The 20892-nt window shown below is 32.5% G+C and overlaps 2 protein-coding genes across 4 annotated transcripts; one reads left to right on the plus strand and one right to left on the minus strand.

Moving 5' to 3' along the window:
* Nucleotides 333-2310, plus strand: LOC109352328. Of its 2 annotated transcripts, XM_019594260.1 has the most exons (4): nucleotides 333-544; nucleotides 1184-1482; nucleotides 1525-1595; nucleotides 1784-2310. In XM_019594260.1, the coding sequence occupies exons 1-4, from the start codon at nucleotides 385-387 to the stop codon at nucleotides 2073-2075; spliced, it is 822 nt and encodes a 273-aa protein (XP_019449805.1). In that variant the 5' UTR covers nucleotides 333-384; the 3' UTR covers nucleotides 2076-2310. The 2 variants fall into 2 exon arrangements, with proteins under 2 accessions (XP_019449805.1, XP_019449804.1); XM_019594259.1 differs by having other exon boundaries at nucleotides 334-544; nucleotides 1184-1595.
* LOC109352329 (auxin response factor 18-like) lies at nucleotides 5581-8897 on the minus strand. Of its 2 annotated transcripts, none has more exons than XM_019594262.1 (4): nucleotides 8795-8897; nucleotides 7456-8523; nucleotides 5975-6709; nucleotides 5581-5930 (listed from the first exon to the last, which is right to left on the minus strand). In XM_019594262.1, exons 2-3 carry the CDS (start codon nucleotides 8509-8511, stop codon nucleotides 5975-5977), a joined length of 1791 nt encoding a protein of 596 aa, XP_019449807.1. In that variant the 5' UTR covers nucleotides 8512-8523; nucleotides 8795-8897; the 3' UTR covers nucleotides 5581-5930. The 2 variants fall into 2 exon arrangements, with proteins under 2 accessions (XP_019449807.1, XP_019449806.1); XM_019594261.1 differs by having other exon boundaries at nucleotides 5581-5924; nucleotides 5958-6709.

Consider the following 20892-nt stretch of genomic DNA (forward strand, 5'->3'; position numbering starts at 1 on the left):
TGAATAACGATGATACCAAATCATATCCCAAATCTTATCTCAAATAGATGAAAACATATCATATGAATTAAAAATTAAACATTTATTAGTTTTACTACTTTTGCTTCAATACCATTGTTGTGAGACATAGTTGCAACAATAAATGTATTTGATGAAGGTGAATAAAACTAATTAGAATACCCATTTTTTGACACCATGGTAGGAATATCTAATACCCATGTTAGTAATGAATATGGATAACTCAATTTCTGAGCCTCTCATGTCCCTGTCATGTATCTAAATATCTCAAGACTCTATGTTGTAAGAATGTTGTAAGAAGCTTGGAATTTGAGTATACTTTGAGTAAGTAAGTAAATAGAGGGAGTTGGAGTGAGACTCTGAGAAATGCTGTCTATTCCTTTGAGAATTTCACCAGCATCATCAAATTCTCTAAATACCTTCATTGTCTCACATTCTAATATTATCTTTAAGAAGCCAACCTCTTTCTTAACCAAATTTTTACCATCCTCTAATCAATGCTCTCTCCTTTCTTTCTCCCAATCAGGTGCTTCTTTATACAATTCATGGTTAATGTTATATACTCTAAGTTCTTTATTGTTACAAGGAACTTTTAGTAATATGGCTTGTTGAATTCGTTATTGTAGCATATTTATATCAAACCCTTTAAATGTTATAAGATGAAGTGGATTGAAGGTTTGCAATTGGAATTTGGAAATTTATCTAGTGCAAGGCTAGCCAAAAAATCAGGGTGAAAAATAGCTATGTTATTTGGAACATAATTAAAATTTAGAACAGAAGATTTTCTATGCGTATTGCATGGAATCATGATTTTGTAATTTCTTTCACAAAAGAAAACTGATTGCTGCCATTATTGCTAGTTTCAGTATCAGAGAATGGTTATTTCATTTTGCAAAAATTATTGGAAAATACCCCTTGTCCATTTCATATATAATTCCAATCAACCCTTTTTGAGTTAATCATTGTTTTTACGAGTTGGTTTTTGGAGGGGAGTGAAGGGAAATTGAAGACTTCAGAGCCACAAAATATGTGAGATGACTCTGAATCCTTTCATTCACCTACAAAACCGAACTCATAAACAAATCCTGAAAGACTGAAAAAGTACTTAAATTTAAGTCAACATCTCTATCATTAGGAGTCAAAAAACTTTGGTTTATGAATGCAGGATGTTGCAGGGCTAGTCAAGTTGTTGATTATTTCCCAACCATGTCTCCCGAAATTATTGTCCGCGAGGCGAAGTTAGAGGACTATTGGGAAGTGGCAGAGATTCATTGCAGCTCCTTCTTTCCTGAATTTTCCTTCCCATTAGATTTTTTGCTGAGAATAGATAGATTATTGTTGGCTATGTTAGCAGCTATTTTAACAGGACTTGCTAGGCCAAGATATTGCAAAAGAATCTACTTGGTTGCTGTTATTGGCAGCTCACATGATGAAACATTTTTACTTGAGAGTGAAGATTCCAAGATGGGTGGTTTTGTTGGTAAATTCAGCCACAAAAAGGGATATATTGCTGGTATATTAACAGTAGACAATTTTGCAGAATTTCTACCGAGAAAGGGGCCGGGGCGACGAAGAAGGTGAGTGCAACAATGACTCTTGGAACTTTGATTAGTAATGAGTTATCTGTCTTTAGGCCTGATGACACTATAGTGTTCAATTTTTCATTTATGTGAGTGTATCTTCATGCTTCAACATCTGATTTCTAAATAAATTATTCATCTTTATGTCTGTACATTGGCAATTGACATTGTTATTCTTATTCTAGGACTGGAATTGCATACATAGCAAATGTGGCCGTTCGCGAAAATTTTCGGGGGAAGGGAATAGCTAAGAAATTGATAGCAAATGCAGAATCCAAGGCCAGAAGCTGGGGGTGTAGTGCTATTGCATTGCACTGTGATTTGAACAATCCTATGGCCACAAAGTTGTACCAAGGCCAAGGTTTCAAATGTATCAAGGTGCCTGAAGGAGCAAAGTGGCCTCAACCAAAGACTTCACCAGATATTAAGTTTAATTTCATGATGAAGCTTCTCAACAACTCAGTAGCTTGTAATTAGATATTTGTGTGTAATTAAAAGATGTTGCGTAGATAAAAAGGTGTAAGGAGGGGAATTTCTGTCATTGCAATGTGTATATATGTGCAAACCAAGGATTTACATGAACTTTAGATTACACCAATAGTAAGAGTTTTATACTTAATTTTCAATTACTTTGCCAATGATGTTGACAGAACAGTCTCTGACTATGTAACTTGTAAGTGTTTTAACCTTTAAGTCTATCATGAGATTTATGGCATGTTGTGGACTTCAAATGAAGCAATATTCTCTTCTTTAAACTTTCAATTCAATAAATAAAATGGAACTGTGTTAGAATCTTCATATTAAAGGCCTTTCAAATTAGTGTGATGGAGTTAAGTGTTACATACATATTTACTTTTCCTTAAGTTTAGTTTAAGTATGATGCATGAAAAAAAGTATAGGAGAGACTTTGTTCAATTTTTGTTAAAGTTTCATCTTAAAATCAAATTAGCAATCAGAAGAGAAACATGTATATAAACTATTTCTAAGGTAATAAGAGAGGGGATGCATCAATATTTTACTAATTATTTAGTTTTTAATATACATTATAATTAATATATTATTGTAAATTTGAGTTGATTTTAATAGTAGTGGCGCCTAAATTAATGGTCTGGGTTAATTAATCTTGGGCCAACTCTTGTAAACATAACTATTGTGGTTGATGTGGTTTCTACTTTGGAATAATTCTTAGAGCCGTTGACAATTATGTTTCTGATAGTGGTCAAAATTAGAGGGTAAAAGTAACTATGATGAAGTAAGAATAAGGAATAAGAGATGTACTTATAAATATTATATATGGTATATTTGGGTTCAACTGAAAAATTAGTAATTCAGTCCATATACTAATATGATATAACAATTATATTGTGCATTTAATTAAATTGATTGAAACTGGAAAATATTTATAATTAAGTCGTATCATACCATTCAAAATTAGTTTGCAAATAAAAAAAGTTCATGTTTTTCAAATGAGACATTAAGGATTGGACCCTTAAATGGGGTAATTGTTTGTAAGATGATCAACCAATAAATCAATTCAAAACACAAATTATAAGTTACATATAATAATATTTACATTTAAAATTATTATATTTGTTATAATATATAACTAATTCATATGCTATTTAATCAGTTTACTCTTTTATATATATATATATATATATATATATATAGTTTGGCTGATATGATAATTGTTTAGTATTAATAAGAGTGAATAAGATGGGAGGAGGTGGGATTCTTATGCAATTGTTGACTTTTATTACATTTTTATTTTGGTCATTTTCCTAATAAATTTGTTAGTTAGCAGTCAATTTTCTTTCACTATTCAATTTAATAACTAAATCAATGGTTGAGATTTGAGCTGTATGATTTCTCTCTAAAATGGTTAAGGACCGAGGTAAATAGAAATGTTATAAAAATGATTTCATACATTTAAATTGAACCCACTAAATTACATTTATATCTTCATTCTTCCTCTCCTCACTTAACTACATTTTTATATCCATGTTTCAAAATGTTGTTTTACTTTGTTAAGATACTAGCTTTTTTGTACTACTAAAAGTATCTTCTTATTTTTTAGATAAGAAACTAATCTCTTTTGAGGTTGATAACAATTATCACTTACAGATATCGAACTCTCGACCATGTTGATATAATAATGTTTTATACAACTAGACTAACGTTTTATTGTTCATTAAATACCTTGTTTGACACAACCAATAACAACAGCTAGTGAATATCGAAGTTCCATGTTCTACCATCTTTTATTTCCTGCCAATTACAAATAAAGACCTGTTGAAGAAACATACTCGAACATTGTTATTTGGTTGACTTATGAAGATAACTATGAAACTCTTGGATCTCGATTGATAGTACCTTAACTTAAAACACTGATCCACATGATAGGGACAGCCAACTAACCCTATCATGAAGCCAGCATTGACATTTACACGCTTACAAAATCTTTGTCCAACACAAAACCACATCTTATGGCGATGTTGGAGGGTATAACAGCATAGTTGAATTGAGTTGTATTGTTGACTTTTTGGTATCTATGTTTTGTAACACTCCTATTATAATAATTTTTCACATGAGATTAAAATTGAGATCACAAGGTATATCATTTACTCTTTCCTGCAACAGCGGCATAATTTGGGATTGGAATGTCTATTATATTATTCCATTTAGCCTGTTAGCAGCGGTAGTCTTATTATGGTGTAATTCGAGATTGGTAAGTGAAAATACCAAATAGAGAATTCCGTTATTTTATACAAGGGACAACGTAATTAATAGTCTGTTTGTACATTTTTGAACCATATGATAAAACATCTTAAAGTAAATGATTTATTCATTACTCAACCGTACCATAATTAATATTGAAAATTGTTTCCAACAGTATATGGGCTAAGAAAACAACTATTGCAATAGGTTTGTATCACCTTTATAAATTACTAGTTGATATTGTTGCCAAACATTTGGTAGTTGTTTGAAACCATTATCATTTGTTTATTTGAGTAGACAAATGTTTAATATGAGTAGTAAGTTATATATAAAGTATCTTCTTAAACTAGATACTCTTCAACCTAAGGCACACGGTTTTTTGTCCAATAGTGGGATAAAGGGAAAACAGCCAACAGAGATTACAACAAGGTGTTCACCTAATTAAGATCCACATTGGATGCTGATGTTGTGGAGCAGAGATATGCTCCCCAATATCTCTCATATGTTGTCTCACGCCAATGATAATAAAAAGCAAAACCAACAATAATAATGAAAATTTGAAAATTTAATTAACATGATATATTTTCAGTGGCATGAGACAGCGTATGAGACAAGATCTGCGACAACATATCTCTTACTTCATGTTGTGTTGCCACTTGCCAGCATTCTTGTTATTATCAACTTCAGCTTAATAAGTTATTCAGTTATTCACCATAATCTTTGTATTCCATTTTATAAAGATATCCTTGTCTTAATGTTCCAATTACCAAGGAAACTTTGTTATAGGTATGGTAATCAAAATGTGGGTCACACCTCAATGAAATTCAAAGAAGAAGCCAAAAAAGTGGAAGAAAAGTTCTTTGTTCTATTTGGGACAGGAATTGCTGATTAGTTGAATGATCTTACAGTAACTAAAAATAGAAGAGTGATTGACCATTTCTTGCACTGCAAAAACCAAACACAATATAAGGGAAACAAAACCCTCTTATCTAATTTACAAAAGGACTTCAGAATAAAAAATAAAGTCAGAGGATTTTTTTGCATATGTCAATGCTGTGACTGCAATTTAATATTACTTCTCGCAATATTTAAAGTCACAATAATTACAACTTCATTAGTGTCTTTAGTTGATGGAAAATGTTTTTTATATCACTAAATGTGACACCTAGTCGAGATAATATTGAAAATATATCTAAGTAACACTATTTTATTATCTTAGCACATGGTAGGTAAAAGTCAAAAAGGAAAAGAAACATAAAAAACATTGAAACAAGTAAAAAAGCAAATTTCTTCAAAGACAGAAATTCTTGAGTTATATCATCTCACAATAGGAAGAAAAAGGTATTCATCTACACCTCAATCTAGCAGAAAAAGAGAAAACTTGGTGCAAGTTAACAAAAATATTATCACTTAAACTCATAAAAGCCATTGTTCAGTTGTAATAGATTTGTTATAAAACATTTTTTATGAACCAAATGATAATTTTTTTGTTAACTTGCACCTAGGTAGAAACTATGCAGAAGGGAAAACAACACCTATAGTCCTATACAGCAAAGGAAAATCCTACTGCTATGACTAGCTGCTGAAATTGGTAACAATGATTAGCCTCTGATGCCTTCAAGAACTCACTGGCACAACAACTGAAAGTCACTCACTTGTCACATTGCCAAACACAATCGGTTAACGTTTTCGGTTCGAAGATCAGATTTTTGCTGATCTTTGTACTGGGGAGACCCTTCATCAGATGAATTCTTCTCCATTGGACTATTTTGAAGTAAGTCTGAACTCAAGCTGTCAGAAGCATTTGAAGTCTTTCGCGAAGTAGCGTTAGTTGAACTATTCTCGTTTGTACTAGTGGACATGATGTTAGAATCATGCTGTTCAGTTTGTATGAGTTGTCCGAACAACAAGATGTGAGGTGATTTCGCTTTAACGGGTTCCTTCAAACTCTGGCCTGGATTTCCCATAGTCAACAAGCATGATATATCAACATTATTCTCAGTCTTGTAGGCGTCATGAGGAGGTCTAATAGGTTGTGATGAACGATTAAGCCATGGAAGTGCACCGGGAAACAACGCATCTGTTTGCTGTTTGTTGAAGGGGAAATCGGATGGAGTCAGTCCAAATTGAGCATGCCTGGCTCCCTGTATGCCTGCAGAACTATTGCCTCGAATGTTACATACAGAGTTAGTATGGTTGAGACGGTTGTTGTAAAATGACGGCATTGGAAGTTGGTTGATGTGGTGAAAATCTGGTGTCTGCGGAAACCTCGGTTTCTTTCTTGGTGGCGAGAATGGAGAAAGGTTGAAATTAGGGATGTTTGAGACTAGCTCAACCAACCAAGGATTTACACACTTGACATTTTGGAGTAAATCTGGTTCATCCCACACCACCTGAAAACATGTCATGAAGAAAATTAGAGCAATGTAAATAATTTTAAGAAAACATAAAACCAAATAGTACCCAAAAAAAATTAGAAGCAAATTATGATTGAAATATGTAGCTATAGTAATGTTTAAAGCTCAATCAAGAGTGGCACTTGTCACATCCAATTAACTCATTCAATTAACTGTGTTGGTACTTGCCAGGGAGTAATGTCTGTACTGAACAGACACACCTGAAGTGATTTTACACTCATGCCATGTGCATTGACTATTAATGAAAAGTACTTTAACCATAGATACTATTAAAAAGTATACTGTTTCTTTGCTCACTGTCAAAAACATTTAAGTCCTATGTATAGTAACAAATATACTGCAAGTGGCTTAACATTTGATATAGTCAACAAAGAAATCAGTATCATGTCACAAGTAGTGAATGGAAAAAGGCCACAAAAATAAGGAAGATAAACAAACATTGATTTGGTATCAGAAAATTCATATCAATCTGACATACTGTAAACTTTGTTACATTCTTTTGCAGCACTGAACAGTATATTACAAGCTTCTTTTTTAAAAAAAAAAAACTACCATGGAATCCAAGAAATGAAGGAATCCAAGAAACAGATCTAAGTTCATTGTAATTAACAATCAAAGATGTAGTTTTACTATCAATTAGCAGAATCAATTGATAACAACATTCAAGCAATTAAACATCAGGGACCAAGTAGCAAATGATTTATAGTCTAAATGGTTAGTACCTGCAGAAGCCGCCACGGCGAATTAGGCCAGCGAATGGGATCAACAACATGGACAGAAGATATGGTTCCCATGAACCAGCTGATCCTAGAAGAATCCTCAGTTTCAAAGGGCATCTTGAATCTCATCCCAGAACACCATTGTATTTGCAATGCAGCCCTCACAGCAGAGGCCTTAACACAATACTCAGGGGTGCTACCCCTTGGATAGTAAACAACCTCAAATGGTCTACCATTAACAGCACAAGTCACAGCTTCAACAACGGATTCAGCTGCCACTTTTCCCATCAATTCCGCACCATATTTTCTCCTCATCAACATCTTGTTCTCATTCGCACCGCCAAATAATAAAGGTGCCAATTGGTTGTTGTTCCAACCGGATGACATGAACTCACTACCAATCCCTTTCTTAGCCCTCCTTATCCCGACACAAAGATCGCCGTTGTCAGCCCTCAAAAACACTATAGAATCACCAGCAACAAGCTTCTTCTGGTTCACGAAATTGCTCCATCCGGTGGTCAAAAGATGCCTCCTCGGCGTCCCTCTATAGATATGCCGAAACTTCCAGCACTGTCCATGCACATCCTTGGCAATGATGGTTTGAACAGGAGGGTCAGCAGAGTAATCCAACTTTGGGAAAATAGTCTCAGCGCAGTAGCGCGGCACCGAAAACCCTCCACCATTGTTGGCATCAGATTGAGTCAATGTCTTGGAAAATGAAGATGTTTTCTCTTGACTCTCAACAACTCCTCTAATCCCTTTGAAACAATCATCTTCCAAATCAAATTCATTTTCTCTCAAAGGGGTTAACCTCACCTTCACATAAACCTCATCAGTGCCAAGGTCTGCCATAAATTTCATAGCATCAACCTTGCAAGGGATGAGTGGGGGAATTGGTGTGTTCCCAAAATCTACTTTGCCAAGGGCATGTTCTGCATGGCCCTGTGGAAAGTAGAATACTTTTGAGTTGATATGTGGCATTTGAACCATGGAACCAGCACAAGCATGCCATAATTGAGAATCTAAGCACTTTTCTGATACCCTCTCCACAGAATCCATAGCAACAAACAGCTGAATATAACACAACAAGGGGAGAGAAAAGTTAAAAATTACTTGCAGGTTTTGTTTTGTTCTTCAAATTGATGTAAACTAGAACGTAAGAAAAAGTAAAAGAATTAACAACAGTTGAGACTAAACCATCCAAAAAAATTTAATTTAAAAATAATTAAACTATCAAAAGTTGCTAAGCAGGACAAGAAAAAGTTTGAATTTTTTTCATGTTATTAAATCTTCTAACAAAAATGGAAGACACCCAGAAAAATAACAGAAAAAGGGTGCTTACCAATTGTGACAGTGAAGAGAAAGAAAAGTGAAAAATAAAAACTTGATGATCAGAATCTGATAGTAGGGGAAGGAAAAAGGGTATATGATTGTGAGGAGAAAAAGTGAATATGTTGATGAACGAGAGAGAGAGAGAGAGAGTGAATACAAATTTAGTGTTATAACTGTTGAGTGAGAGAGACTCACGCGTCTAATGTTCCTTTTATGTTGCTGACGACAACTGAGGGAGAGTTTTGACAGACAAGAACGTACATAAAAAAATCAAGCACATGTTTACAACTATAATAACCGACAAACTTATAATGTTTAAACAAAAAATGGATAAAGCTAACTAAATTTGAGCAACAAGAACACCCGTCCCAAAGTCTATCTTAATTCTCTATCTCCGCCTATTAAAAATTGACACATCAATAAAATTTAAAATAAAATGACACATTTTTATATTACTTATTCAAAGTTGATCGGACCGAAACAAAGTTTAGTAACATGGTATGAGATAGAGGATTTCCGTCGAAATTTGAGTTTATTTAGGATAATCCGTTAAACATACTTTATGGTTTATCTCAAAAATATTTTACCCACTGTATTAGTAATTTGATACTTTACCCCATTACCCGTATGGTAAAAACACACATTTTCTTTTATCTCTTCCTTTTTTAAATCTAGTTGTTTTTACTCTTTCAAGATTGGGTGTAAAATAAACATTTCCCTGCTACATGTGTCATGTGTTTGACATTTTATTTTACCTTATGCATGGTTTAAATGAAAAATACAAATCTTTTATACCAAAAGTTTTATATACCTTTATATCAATCTCAAGATATTTTGTCAAATATCTAAATGAATATGTTAGTATGATAATTAATTAGAAATTAAATGAGGTATATAAATATAATTTTTTTTGATATAGAGAATTTGGATTGTTAAATGAGGAGACATGAGGGTAGGGATTTGCCTAAGCAATAACTTGAAAGTGGATCATCATGTAAGAATATTTTTTTAATAATGAATATATAGGCCACTCTCTAATAACCAAATTTGCAAGAGCTAAATATTATATATATATATATATATATATATTAAAGTAGATTATACTAACACACAAAAGTTTTTGTAAAATTATATAAATCATGTCTTCTTTGCAAGTATACAAATTATCCATAATTTATATGTACATTAGACTAATTAGCTATCCGTGCAGGAGATAAGTATAATCCTTTAAACAAAAAAAGAAAAGTGTGATGAATGTAATTAAGTTAAATTTCAATTGGTGTTGGTGTAATTTACTCTTAGTTAATTATACATTAGCTATGATAAATTGATCATTTGTAAATTTGTGCATATAATTTGATTATGAAGTCACTATTATCTTTTGTGTATTTAATCAACATCTTGTTAGAATTATTGATGCATTTCTTAAGGAACTAAAAATAATGAAGATACATTGACACTTATATTATTTGAAATTGGCTCCATAGTATGTGATATTTGATAGAAATCTCATGTTAAACAAAGTTATATCATTTATTCTCTAAGATCATTGTCACTAAGAGATATATTTGTTTATAAAATAAATGGGGGATCATAAGTATATATAAACTCAAACTGAAAGTCAATCTCAATATACTTTATTTTATCCTCAACATATGTTTGGTTGGAGTGAAAAAGGGAGGAAAGAAAGTGAGGGAAATGAAAAAAGAAGGAAAATAATCTTTTATATTGTTTGGTTGCAATGAAAAGAAGGAATGAAAGAGAAAAAATGGTGGGACTCATGCCATTATGTCTTCTCTCCATTATTGGGAGGAAAACAAGTTGAAAAATTAGTCTTGGATCTATTGTCCCAAAGTATGTCCTAAACCATGTTCTAAACCAATGACGATAAAAGAAAAATAGAAAAAATAATAAATATTTAATTTTTTTAATTGTCATTGACATATTTTCATTAGTTTATGACGTGATTTGGGACATATTTTAAGTGATATAAAGTCCCGCTAGAATCGTAAAAAGACAAAAATGTCAAGGTTCGATTCCTCTTTTAGATACTTATTGGAAGAGATAGTCACACATTACGAAATAAATTAATTCCTTACCCACAGAGTGATAAGATACTATTGATAGTACACAGAAATATCGTTATTAATAATAATTATATTATTTTCTCTTTACTTTCTTTCCATTTTCTATCATACCAAACAACTAAAAAATCACTACATTTTCTACCGATTTTCTTCTCTCAAGTTTTCTTTCCTCAACTTCTCTTTCCTTAACTTTTCTTCTCAAAGTTAGTTTTACTAACGATATAAGACTTAAATGAAGAAATGATTTAAATGAAACAATAGTACATAAATATTATTATTTTAAAACTTAGGAGATAACTAAAGATACCATATTGAATTAGATTAAACAAAAGTTTGTATTTTATATTAAAAATAACTAATATTATCATAATAATGTCAAAATGATATATTTTTATATTAAAATGTAATTACTAAGAAATAACCAAACATTTGAGCTTATTTTATTGTTAAAATTATTATTATTTTGTATGATTAGTACATTTTCAAAATGTTAAGGGAATTATAATGAGAAAAAAAACTTTTTGTTTGGTCTAATAAAAGTTGAATTTCAGTTTCTCCATTACGTCATAATAAATGATTATGGTCATAGTTAACAAGTAGTATATATAAAAATATATCATGACATCATTCCCTAGATGATAAGTGACACATACTACAAAGAGAGGTAAAAACAAATTAAATTATAAAAATTTCATTTTGATTTGTTACAATAATTCTAATGACATGTTACTTAAGTATACAAAAGAGAAGAGTGATTACATAATCAAAATTTATATGCAAATTTATAAATGATAAATTTATCATAACTAATTATGAAAAGAGTTTAAACCAAACTTTATCTTAGAGATATCAAACATATATATCATATGAAAGTATGAGCCTAATTTGTTTAAAAAATTAAAGACTAGGTCTAGTCTATTTAAAAGTATGATTTGTTAGTCAATTTAAAGGTCTCTTATACTATAAAACTTTTAAATAAGCAAACAAGTATAAATTTATTCAATAGGCTAACAAGTATGTCTTTAGATAAATTTATTCAACACTAACAATTAAATTAATTTTTTATATTTTATATTAAATTTCATATATAATAATATTAAAATAATATAAATAATATTATATAATATAATTAAATATGCAGATTTATTAGGTTAATTAGTCTTTTAGATGACCTAAAGTCTATCTTATTAATTCAAATAGGTTTTTAAAAAACATGAGTATAACTTATTTACGAAAAAATATGGTTTAACCTAACCTATTATTGGTGAGGGTATAGGTTATTGATATATGACCTAACCTCATTTCACCCATATTATAAGCTATTTCATATTATTTATAACATGAGTTTTTTTAGTCAAACATGAAAATAAAATGTAGTTTAATACTATATTTTAATTCATGCTTTCAAATCTTAAAAGTATAGACATTTAATTTTATTTTGTTTGGGGATTATCTTATTCAAGCCAAAAATTTAATTATATGTTTGTCCTTTTTGGATCTATAAATAAGCCTTATATATACATGTATTTGGTTAGACATTTTTATTTATTTATGATGAACATTTTATTTTATAATCTGTGGTTGGTGAATAAAGATTTACCAAATTTGGAGAGCATCATGATCTAGACCTTGAGTTAGAAGAGAACTTTAATTTGCCCGATAGGAGTTCTCTAGGTTTGGAGTTAATAGCTCGTCTAATTATAAACGAGAATAAAGTATTTTCTCTCACCAGTATAATCATAACATTGCATCTGTCTTATTTAATCATTTTCTTATAAAAATATTTTTAAATACTAAAAAAATAGAAATGTATTATGATTGGAGTTGCTGGAGGATATAACTTATCTAATTGTATGAATAGATATTTTATTCACATTATAAATACACTAATTTTTGTTGCAGACATTTAATTTGCTTGTTTTTATATGATTTAATTTAGAGTTTTATTATATCATCTTAATAAACAAGTCTAAAAATTCTCTAAATTATTAATATTTTAAGATATTATTCTGACACAAAATAAAACATTAAAGGAATGATTTATTGTATCAATCCACCTAAAAATTATTGTAGGGAAAAAAATATTTGACATAATTAATTAGTCAACTAATCTGTTTCATATTTTTATAGGCTAAAATCATTTTATCTCTGCTCAATAAGTAGTTGGTTGGGCCTTTACCAAAAACAAAATCTCCACTCGGACATATACGATTAGCACTTTTGTCATAACTAAAAAAGTAATTGCATTCATGATTTATGCTATCAATTTTTTGAATTAATGTGAGATTTTAAAATTTGTGTAGTGACAGTGTAAATCAGCACACTATTATTATTGATTTGTATTACTTTTATTTTAGAATTAATAGTAGTTAATAAATTAATGATGACTGACAGTGTAAAAAACACTTGCACTGTCAGTGTATACATATTAAATTTTTAATGTAATATCTTTTTAATGTTAGTATAAAAATTCATACATAATCATTATACCATTCATTATTCATTTGTATTTTTTTAAAGAATCAATAATGAGTAAATATGAATGGTGAATTATTCATGCACAATGAGTATATACATTTTTTTTCTTTTTTTAATATGGTAATTCATCATAACCCATTATTACCTTCCATTTCTTATAGAGTGCATTTTAAGTTTATGACAAATAGATTATAAAATAATTTTTATTTTTATTTGTATTGAAACTATATGATAATTACTATCATTTGCTTGAATTTATATTCGGTATCTCTTTATTAAGGTAAGGAAACAATTGTAATATCATTCTTAATGTTGTTTTGAATTTCTAAAGCATAGTAATTATAAACAAATTTTTTCCTTAAAATTAGTGCACACTTCCATAGAAATTTTGTGTTGAGTAGCCACTAACACATTAATCTCCTCTCTCTATTCTTTATAAGTGTCATCAAAGGTTGTTTTACAATTATTAAGAAAAGGAAATAATGTATCTCCTCGTAGCAGGAGATAACTTATCTCTTTCAGGTAGCAAAAGTTTGACATGTGTACTATTTTATTTAGTTTTAAAATTATTTTTATAGAAAATGATGAAACATGACACATGTCATGATTTCATAGGTAGGATGAGATAACTTATTTCCTTATATAAGGAGATACTTTATTCTCTTAAGAAGACACTTAACTTTTTTTGTTTTTAATAAAATTATTATTGTTTTTATATTATACACTTCTCAATTCTTTGTTCTCTCTATAATCATGAGAATATAATTGATAAAATAGTAATTAATGTTATCTAAAACTTATAAAATCACAATTAAATAAAAATAAAAATTTCTGATAACTCTACACTAAAGGGTATATGTCAAAATAGAAAAGAAAGAATATATATATAATTGCACGGACGGAGTATTTTTTTAAGGAAAATTTGATGATGACTTACCTTTCAAAAACAGAAGGGACAATAACCAAGTACTAGCAAAAGATTAAATATATAAACCCACCATTATAGTCTAGAAATCCCGAAGTTGCAAATATTGATACTAGTATAAGTATTCAATGCAACACTAATAATCACAATGAAACTATCAATGGGGACGCGAATATCAATAATAGAAAATGAATCTTTCAATGTGTAATAATTATTCTTTGGGTCAAGAGGGAAGCAACTCCACATGCTATCACAAGAAACAATAATATTCTAACAAATTTCAGAGAACAGAACCATCCAAGAATTTATGTGTAATATTTAATATTGATATGTACATAAAAACAGTGATTAGAGTTAAGGCTGATTAAAGAGTTTTAAGCATGGATCTTTGAAGAACACTTCGGGATGATGTTATTTTATGAAATCAAGGCAATCAAAAATTGATGTAATAACTTCAGTCAACTTCATATTATCTAATATCTTAACTCTTGGGCGCTAAGCATGGTTCTTACCCCAACCCAAACTAATTATACTAAGTAGTGGAAAACATATTATGTCCTACAATGTGTCACTTTATATGTTATAAGTTATGATTGATTGAAAAAATGTATTTAAGTTAAAAGTTTAATATTATATGTTTTTTGATCAATCACAACTCATGACATATACATTGACATAGTGAGACATAAATGTGTTCCCCTATTTTAGTTGCAAATAGTTTTTTCTTTCATTATATTTTGTATAAGTTTTCACGTTAGTGAAAATAAAAGCCATACACATGGGATTTGGAGAGTATAGAGAAGGATCCTATGTTTGTTTTGACAAACCAACATATACACCTAAATAGGGAACGCATGATCTTGTTGTTGTCACCAATCTCATAGGGTAGGAAATAGAAGCTGAAAGTAGATTTTTTTTTTGGTTTCCCACATGTATCCTCGAACTTTTTTGGTTTCCCACATGTATCCTCGCACTTGAGGCAATCCTGTCCGAACCGGGAACATCCACAGGTACATGGGGCTAACTCTCCCAGCGGACATTTTTTCCATTCACAAGACTCGAACCCGGGTTCTTGCTTAAGGGAAATCAAACATGTACCACTTGAACCAACGCCCGTTGGTTGAAGCTGAAAGCTGATTAAAGGAAGTGTACTATTAATGAAGAAAATTATATTGTGTAATAATACCCCCATAATAAGCTCGTACAAGCTTGACACCACATGGGGTAAAAGTATACATAATTCGTTCAGATCTCGAATAAAATAATAAATTCACACAATCCATCTATTTAAGCTAATAAACTTAAATGAAACAATTTAATAGATAATATTAATAATAGGTGAATTTAAATCTAATATCTAAGAAATATTCATTTGGATGCGAAAATATGGGAAAAGAGTGCAATAACAAGAAATTAAAACCTTTATGGTAAAAAGTGATTTATGAAGAAGTAGCTTGTGAAAATTTGATTTTTGAAAAAGGTGATATTTGAAAAATGAATTTTTTTAAAAGTAACTTTCATTTTAATTTTTACAAAAAGACAAATGGTCTAACAGATAATTCGGATAGGGGTGAATAGAATAATTTTAAGTATGATTTAATAAATCATATGTTAATTGATGAACAGTTTTTCACCTCTTTGTTGTGATCATAACCCAAATCTATCCGATCCATTCATTTATCACCTCTACTTTATAGCATGTCATGACCTCGATTCTCTTGTCCTATCTTTCCTTCCTCAATTAGTATCAAATTAAATTCCCATTTCTTAGCTTACAATCTCCTTTATCTCCTTCAAATGCATTCCCTAGGAATTGAAAAACATAGATATTAAAAAATAGATACCATTTCACGAGGGATCATTCAAAGGCAAGCATAATTGTGCATATCATAAAAAGAGCTTTAATGACAAAGTAATCATCAAGAAAGCATAATTGTGCATATTCAAGAGATATAGAAGATGGACAACATGGAGCAAAACGAAAATGGGGATCCATACTTCATAGAATCCTTTGAAGGAAGGATATTGTTTTTGTTGGGAATCCTTCCTACACAGAGGAGGGAAATTGCTTTTGAATTTCCCAGTAGTTTTCTCTATGAGAATAGCAAACTATCCTCGGGAAGCATATAGGTAAATGCACCTACACAACAAGTAATTGAAGTATTGAAACCCTAATTATCGACCCCACATGGATTGTTGTAGTTACCTTTCACCCTCCGTTGGTATTCAAGTTTGTGTTGTGTTTGAAAGTGGGAGAAAGGTCATATGTCCTAAAAATAATGTCCATGCGTCTCAAGCAAATCAAATCTCATCAAGTAATATAAAAAAATATTTTCTATTTTTATGACTTCTCTACTTAAGTATATGACACCTTTTAATTGGATTGTGACAGAATTGGGATACCAAAAAGGATCATATGATCTCTGTAGGTCCTGCAAACATTTAGTCATAAATTTAGAATAAAGACAAGGGAGGAAGCAATGATTAGAGATGACAATAGAGTCGAGCAAGTAATGCTTACTCGTACTCATACTATTTATGTGTACTCGCGTGGGTAATAGACATAGGCGGATACCCAACAAGTTTTCACTTTTAATTATATATTTATATATTTTATAATAATCAATATAAAAAAATAATTATGACATAACTAATAAGATGTGAATATGATAAACTTATGATTATTTTCTCATTACTAAAATTTATTATGAAATAATAATAAGATAAGTAATATATAATCTTAAAATAATAATGAAAAGTATAATATATAATGTTTAATTTAAATATAAATATATAAATGTATCGATACCCATCTATCGAATATTATAAAACATATTCTTACTCATAAATTATTATTGCGAATATTCATTGAGGTTATTTTTAAGGATACCAACGAGTCAAGTATTTTTTTTACAATCCAAGATATAGATCTATATATAAGAGAGTAAAGTACTATTATGCAAACACCAGAGCTTTTAGTTTAACCATTATCATCCCCATAATATTACTACCCGTTTCACAAAATATGTTTTCAAATAAATGTCTTCCTCTTTCTGAGACTAAGACTATTACAATAGTGATTATTCTATCTCGGTCATCTAGATGTCTTAATTGGCTAGGATGACCCCCTCTAGCCGAGCAAAAATTGAGTGTATAACCAATTAAAGGGCTTGGCCAGAGCTGTTCCTCTTGGGTCGGACATCCCAGGTTGGGGTTGGGATCACTCCCCATCTAACACACTGCCAACAACGCACTGTCACGCCACCTGCAATCCCACCTACCCTTGCCAACACGATAAGGACAGACTACAATACAACTACCACACCTGCCACATGTTACAACTCAACTATGCATAAGATACGACCCGGCTAAAGCCGCATGATATGGGAAAAGCAACCCCCGACAAGCCAGAATGGTCGGCCATGCCAATAGTGCCCTCCAAGGCCACATCATCCAACTCAACCACTATAAATAGGAGTCTCCCCTAATAGAAAGTATCACTTAGAACTCATCACTTGTCAGTATTACTCTCTACTTACTTCCCATATCTCATTTATTGCTCCCGGGTATTACCTCTCCAGTCTTACTAACTTGATCATCGGAGAACCTTTTCAAGTACCTCTATCAGCAGGTCCAAGTCTACCTTCATCCACATTCCAAAAGAACTTCAACCCAAATATTCAAGAAGTCTTACCCGAACCTCTAGTCCAACCTAACTTGCACATCCACAAAAAGAACATTGATACCATTCGTGACTTACCTACACTATGATGACCACTAGAAACCAAGCAAACCATACCAGCCAAATTGAACTAGCACCTATAAACATACCTCCCAACCACCACACCTTCCATCAATCCCCCATCCCACATAATACCCTCACAACAAGCTAGCCCAAGCCACCATATTGCTATAGAACAACCTCCACCAACCACCCACCAATCATGGAAAGACAGGAAAAGATAATCTAGTAGCAGGCCGATATGTTAGAAGAACTCCGCCAATCCGAACAAGAATAAAGTTACCGACCCTCACGACTAGTGACCCAAGCACATAACGCCGAGTCCGTTGGTGAGTCCCACTTTATCTACAAGAAACCCGTGGAAACAAAAACCACACAACATAACAACCTTTCTGAACATCAAGTTTGTGGAGCTAAACACCCTTTCACTAATGATATCATGTCCTACCCCCTACCGAAACACTTGGCCCGCCCGACTAACATCAACCAATATGACGACACCTCCAGTCCACAATATCACCTTGACGCTTTCGAGACATCCATGCTCTTCCACGTCGCAACAAACCCCATCATGTGCTGAGCCTTCCCGCTCACTCTGAAACGTACTACTCTCCAATGGTTCACTTGGTTACCACCAAGGAGCATCGATCGGTGGTCCACCTTGGCCAACACGTTCAATGTCTGCTTTACGGCTAGTAAGGATCATCCAAGATCCTCATACAGATTGTTCGAGATTCAACAAGGCCCACACAAATCCATACACGTATATCTAGACATATTCAATGCTGAGGTTATGAAGGTTCACGCCTTGAGCCCCGACGTGGCAGTTCACGTACTAGTCATGGGTCTTAAGGACAACCTATTTTGAACCAAACTAGCTAAGTACATCGACCTCACTATGGAAGATCTCTGCCCCAAACCCTAGCAATTCATTAACCTAGAGGAAACTCATTCTGCTCTATCACCCGACGAGCATCATACACACAACCCATCATGGGAAACCAAACGACCAAAATTCCATTACCACCCAAGAGATGACCTCCCAAGAATACACCACAAACCCAAATACACGACCTAGACCTCTCTGAATGCTAGTCGCTCCAGAATTTTACAGGAAGTCAGGGTCACCCACCTAGTTCAGCTCCTCAAACCTAATCGATCAAAGTACTGTGAGTATCACATCACGTTTGGCCACATGATAGACCACTACACCCAGTGGCAACACACGATTGAATACCTGATACAGGCCTGCCACCTGCATCGCTTCATTTTCGGGATAGCACAACAAAGATAGTCACCCCCATCACGTCGACCCAACCATCTAAGGAGACATTCCTATTCAGGACTCCAGGTGGGACGTCCCATGGACAAGGGTTAGACATACATATACCGTCCAAACAACTGCAAACAAAGAAGCCTGATTGATATTAACACCATTGTTGGAGGATTTGCTACGAGCGGCACTTCCAGGTCGGCTCAGAAATAATATGTGCAGGAGGTCATGCACGCGACCGCAAAAAATGCTCAAGTCAACATGCATGATCCTCCCTTCTCCTTTGACGATCGTGATTATGATGGTGTCGTCTGAGAGCATGATGATCCCTTGGTCATCACCGTAAAGTTAAATAACAAGAAGGTCAGTAGACTCTTCGTTGACCAAGGGACTTCGACAGACATCATGTTCCAGGATTTGTTTGAGAATATGGAGTTAAGAGACCATGAGTACCTTACGATGGGCAGTTGGTAGGGTTCACCGGCCAGGGTATAACTCCATAGGGCTTCATGGTTGTTTGGTTAACCATCAACGAACAACCCCTTACTAGAATAATGCAGGCCAAATTCCTGGTTATTAACTACCATTCAGCCTGCAACACCATTCTGGGTCGTCCAATGCTCAACCATCTTGAAGTCGTAGTCTCCACACCATATCTGTGCATGAAGTTTCTCTATCCCAACCTATGGGTATGTATCATTCGGGGAAGCCAACATTGTGCTCAGAGCTATTACAAAATGAGCCTCCACGATTTTTTGATAGCTAGAGGAGGGCTACCCCAACAAAAAAAAGTGAAGGGAACGCACATGGTAGAGATGGATGGCTGAGCTGGCAAAGGAGAGTCCCACCCCCAATCTGACAATCCTGCATGTAAGGAGTTCTCGGTCTGCACAAGAAGTTCGATAAGCAAAGGATCGTTTGACTATTTTGTCCAAGCTCCCCCCAGTCGTCAAGATTGAACACTTACAATAGAGACATGTGGCGGTATAATCATTCGCCAACCCGTATTGTGAACACCCATTTTTGTCCAGCATAATCATAAAATAAAAATAAAAAAATTTCAAGAAGAATCATGAAAATTGAAAATAGCAATATGATTGGTTCAACATGGATGCAATATCGTTTTTTTGTGAACATAGAGTTCAACCATAATGGAATCAAGAGTCAGGCATATCAAGTCCTACAAAACTCCAATGCAAGTTCAAAAACAAGGTCCAAAAGAATAATGTGTATATGATTGCTGTTTTGGAAGTTAAGTAATTGACTGCCAAACGAAATGGAAAATTATCAAAGTGAAGGAGAAATGTGAGAGCACCTAAAATTTCAACTAATAATGGTACAAGTTCATCTACAAAGGCGTTCTCTAAAAGCCACGATGAGAGATTTTAGTAGCCGTATTTAGAATCTAAATTCATTATATGTATATGGCTATCAAATTGTTATTTGCTAAAGATCAAAGTGGATACAAAGACTTAGATATCAATAATGAAAATGACAGTAACAATCAATGATACTTCTTTCATTTCTTTGAGCTTCTTGACCACGTGACTGAATTGATGGTTGACCCTTTTGGGAGTTATGCTACACAACAGTTGATGGAAGT

Source organism: Lupinus angustifolius, chromosome LG07, assembly GCF_001865875.1.
Source record: "Lupinus angustifolius cultivar Tanjil chromosome LG07, LupAngTanjil_v1.0, whole genome shotgun sequence".
NCBI lineage: Eukaryota > Viridiplantae > Streptophyta > Magnoliopsida > Fabales > Fabaceae > Lupinus > Lupinus angustifolius.

What these genes read in the sequence shown, in the direction of transcription:
- LOC109352328 (XM_019594259.1), top strand. Translation starts at nt 385, where the DNA reads ATGCTGTCTATTCCTTTGAGAATTTCACCAGCATCATCAAATTCTCTA. An exon ending in CCTTTCTTTCTCCCAATCAG is followed by an intron (nt 545 to 1,183) that starts GTGCTTCTTTAT and finishes TTATGAATGCAG; the next exon opens with GATGTTGCAGGGCTAGTCAA. An exon ending in GGGCCGGGGCGACGAAGAAG is followed by an intron (nt 1,596 to 1,783) that starts GTGAGTGCAACA and finishes TTCTTATTCTAG; the next exon opens with GACTGGAATTGCATACATAG.
- LOC109352329 (XM_019594262.1), bottom strand. Translation starts at nt 8,511, where the DNA reads ATGGATTCTGTGGAGAGGGTATCAGAAAAGTGCTTAGATTCTCAATTA. An exon ending in CGCCGTGGCGGCTTCTGCAG is followed by an intron (nt 6,710 to 7,455) that starts GTACTAACCATT and finishes ACATGTTTTCAG; the next exon opens with GTGGTGTGGGATGAACCAGA.